Source organism: Coptis chinensis, chromosome 5 (genome assembly GCF_015680905.1).
Source record: "Coptis chinensis isolate HL-2020 chromosome 5, ASM1568090v1, whole genome shotgun sequence".
In the NCBI taxonomy this organism is placed as follows: domain Eukaryota; kingdom Viridiplantae; phylum Streptophyta; class Magnoliopsida; order Ranunculales; family Ranunculaceae; genus Coptis; species Coptis chinensis.
In genome coordinates, this window is record NC_141460.1 from 83,880,635 (window position 1) to 83,884,089 (window position 3,455).

At 38.2% G+C, this 3,455-nt stretch overlaps 1 protein-coding gene across 1 annotated transcript; it reads left to right on the forward strand.

Moving 5' to 3' along the window:
* The first annotated feature begins 1,355 nt into the window (after positions 1 to 1,355).
* On the forward strand, positions 1,356 to 2,306 carry LOC147499444 (uncharacterized). The gene is made up of 3 exons (XM_086559134.1): positions 1,356 to 1,785; positions 1,859 to 1,928; positions 2,194 to 2,306. Exons 1-3 carry the CDS (start codon positions 1,444 to 1,446, stop codon positions 2,289 to 2,291), a joined length of 510 nt encoding a protein of 169 aa, XP_086415260.1. The 5' UTR covers positions 1,356 to 1,443; the 3' UTR covers positions 2,292 to 2,306.
* Positions 2,307 to 3,455: the final 1,149 nt, after the last annotated feature.

Below are 3,455 nucleotides of genomic sequence, written 5' to 3' on the forward strand. Positions count from 1 at the left end.
CCCAGCAACAGTAATCAAGAAAACCAAGAGTGACTCGTTCTTCATTCAATATAATAGCTTGAGATTAAGTGTTGCAGCTGGGGCTTTTGAGATATATTGCACCCCTAAACATATTCGACCTTCCCTCCTGAAAATTTCAGAGGAATTCCTTTCTATGTGGCAGATAAAGTAGACGTTTTTTTTTATTATGGCTGGTGGAGCGGAGTAATTACTGAGGTTCTTCCTTGTAACAAGTGCACGGTCCAGTTCCAGCATCAGAGCAATAGGAGAACATTCAACCAAAATGAGCTAAGGTGCCATATTGAATGGATCAGTGAGGAATCTGTTCAGCAGTTAAGGGTATGAAATTTCTGTCACTTTTAGTCTTATATACTTGTATAAAAGATATGGCAGAGCCACAATAATCTCTCAAACGCCTCTAATTTTGTATCTCCTAGAATACCCCTGTTAGTTATATTATTCACAGTACAACTCTTTGTTTAAAACTTGAAGACGACTTCTTTGAAAGATAAAGTAGGAATTCCAACCTGTATTTGTGTTTGGATTTTAATATTTCCCTCCAAAAAAGAATGTGATATGCTTTTAAGGAAATAAATTAAGTCTATTGATTCTTGCATTTCAGCTAACTTTTTTTTCGGTGTCTTTCTTGTATGTTTTTTCCTTGGTTCTCTACTCTTCTCAAGCGTAGAATATGATAGTAATATCGGTTTCCCAGATTGAACTTGATTGTCTTTGCAAAACCGCGTTAGTATTAATAAGATATCGCTTTGTTAGTGGCTTAAGTTTTGAGTGTTGCTCTGATCTTTTTTACTTTTTGTTTTGTTGCATTGATTATCATGTATCACTGCGTAGTGGTGTTATTCTGATCGGAGTGTTTAAATGTGAAAAAAGGCCAGTGGAGCTTCCTGTCCATCTCTACTGTATTTGCGGCACATGAACTAACCCTTTATGATGTACTTGATCTGATTGGATGAGATAAAATTACTTCAATGAACATATGGGTTATCATTTTAGAATGATGTGCCAGATTGGATGATTACGATATAACTTCTGGTGATTTGGTCAAGTTGGATTATTTTTGTTGATTAGTGTGCTCTTGATGTGGTACAGTGGTAGGTCGTGATATGTTCAGATTTGTTTATGTCTGCATTTTAGTTTTTTGGAGCATACATATACATAATAATATTCATGGCATCAGGAGACTTGCAAATTCCATATAAACAGATGGATAATCTGACCAGGATTTATTTTTTTCAGGACATAGGCATGCAATGTAATCAAGGTGATGTCAGACAAGCTGATCAGGCACATATGTGCAGAACTTCATTAAAGTACAGATATTGCTGCGCAAAATGGAAGATATTACATACAACTCCAACAAGTAAAGCCGATTTGGCATCACCTTGCAAGAAGTTTAATAAAGGAGAAGTGACAGTGCAAACCATGCCTCAGTCGGGGATACATTTCAGTTCTGACACCCCAAACCCAGCAAGAGAAGATCTTCGACGAAAGGAGGACACAAGTCATAATTTGACTGATATCATCACAAGTCCTTCAAACAGATGCAGTGGCCACCCTACACTCAATTTTTGTCAAGAGAAACTGAGAAGTCATTTTGATTGTGACAGATCTGGTGCTCAAACAACGGTTGCTGACTCTAGGTTTTCATCTCTTTCCAAAATCAGAGGAGAACCATGTGATTTGTCTAGGAGTCAATTACAGCACTTGCAAAACAATCTTACTTTTCACTCCTCAGCGCATAGCATAAATAGCGTGGCTGGCAATGTAAGTCTCGCTCCAATAATTTCTCTTTTTGGCTGAATGATTTTGTCATAACATGTATGTTTTCCTTGAGTAGGGAATTAATCATCAAAAAGAAGAAACAGTAGGTCATTCAAAACAAAATGTTTCAGAAGGTTCAGCAGGAGGTATGTAGTAGTTTAAATGTTTCATGGATATGATTCCTATTAGTAGCATATTAGTAATTAACAAACAACATTAGGAAGACCTCTTACATTTAGACTGTCTGGTTCTTTGCCAGATGAACCCCTGGAATGTATTGCTTAGCAGGCCTGATTTGTGTTGGTTTAAAAAAACATCCCACCCCCCCCCCCCCCCCCCCCTTTATATGCCTTAAACCATATAATGGTTTTCTGAAGTAACTCTGATGCCGTGTTGTTTGATCAACATCAGTAATGTCTCTGTTGGAAGTGTTGAGGTTGGGATCTACAGAGCGTGATACATCAAAAAGAAACTGCATTAGTTTTGGAAGAAACATTGAGCAACGTTGAAGATGTGCCACCTCTTTCTGTGTGGGATTGAAGGTTAGCATTCTCCTGCAATGATTGGCAAAAGTAAGTTAGAATCAGTTAATGATTGCATTTAGATATTATAATGTCCATTCTACTTGATCAATACTTCATTTCTGCAGGAATTTCACCAGATAACCGACTTACATCTTCCAGCACGGCAGTCACATTGAGAGAAGAATCAGTGGCGGCAATCAATTTGAAGAGCCCTTGTATGTGGATAAATGTTCCATGAGTCTGGAAGTGGCTAAATTAACTGGTGACCATTGTGACATGGATGTAGAAGATGGAGGGAATGAGATTGTTATGGAGTTAAATCACAACAGTGACGAGCAAACTTTGAACAATGAAAACATGCCCTTCACTAAGAGCTATCCTGTATGGAAGGATGTGGAGTCCATGGAAGTATTTCGCTCAATACGTCAAAAGCCTCATTTTCGACCCTTAAGTTCACGTTCTGAGTATTTCCGTGAAGGAGATGCAGTGGGGTTGATGCTAAACTTTGCTAATGTTGTGGAGAAAATAAGGGGGGCTCAACTTAACGACCCTAAATCCGCTTTAGAAAGTAAATTAGAGGCTCTTAAGTATTTTGAGGACTTCGGGTTCAATGTTCAACCAATACGAGCTCGTCTAGAGGAGTTGCTAAGAGTCCAAGATAGCCAGTTACAACTTGCTGGGATTTCGAAGCAACTAGAATGGCAGATCACTGAGGAAAGGAACAAAGAACAATCACTGAATTCACAAGTTGATGAACTGAATGAGACACTTAGGGAGCTTCAAGAATCCCTGAACCAGATTAGCAAGGAGAGGAAAATGGTTGAAATGGAAAAACAGAAGAAAGGCTCTAGCATTGCCTTACTGCAACAAAGACTTAATGATATCAAGAAAGACATTCAGAGGACCAAACTTAATTTTACTTGTGTAGCAGCTGCTCCCTTGTGAATATGTCGTCATCTTCCTAGAAGCAAGGTATGCAAATTTTGTATCTTACACTATTTTAGTTCTATCTAGTTTAACAACTTGTTTACTATGTGTCTATGTGGTTATGCAAGGAATCTGTCACCACTTGTTGGAATGCCATTTTACTCGAGCTCTTTGGTATGAAACTCATTGCCATCTCAGGCTAAGTTAGTTCCAAAATTTGCA

What these genes read in the sequence shown, in the direction of transcription:
- LOC147499444 (XM_086559134.1), top strand. Translation starts at nt 1,444, where the DNA reads ATGCCTCAGTCGGGGATACATTTCAGTTCTGACACCCCAAACCCAGCA. An exon ending in TAAATAGCGTGGCTGGCAAT is followed by an intron (nt 1,786 to 1,858) that starts GTAAGTCTCGCT and finishes TTCCTTGAGTAG; the next exon opens with GGAATTAATCATCAAAAAGA. An exon ending in TTCAGAAGGTTCAGCAGGAG is followed by an intron (nt 1,929 to 2,193) that starts GTATGTAGTAGT and finishes GATCAACATCAG; the next exon opens with TAATGTCTCTGTTGGAAGTG.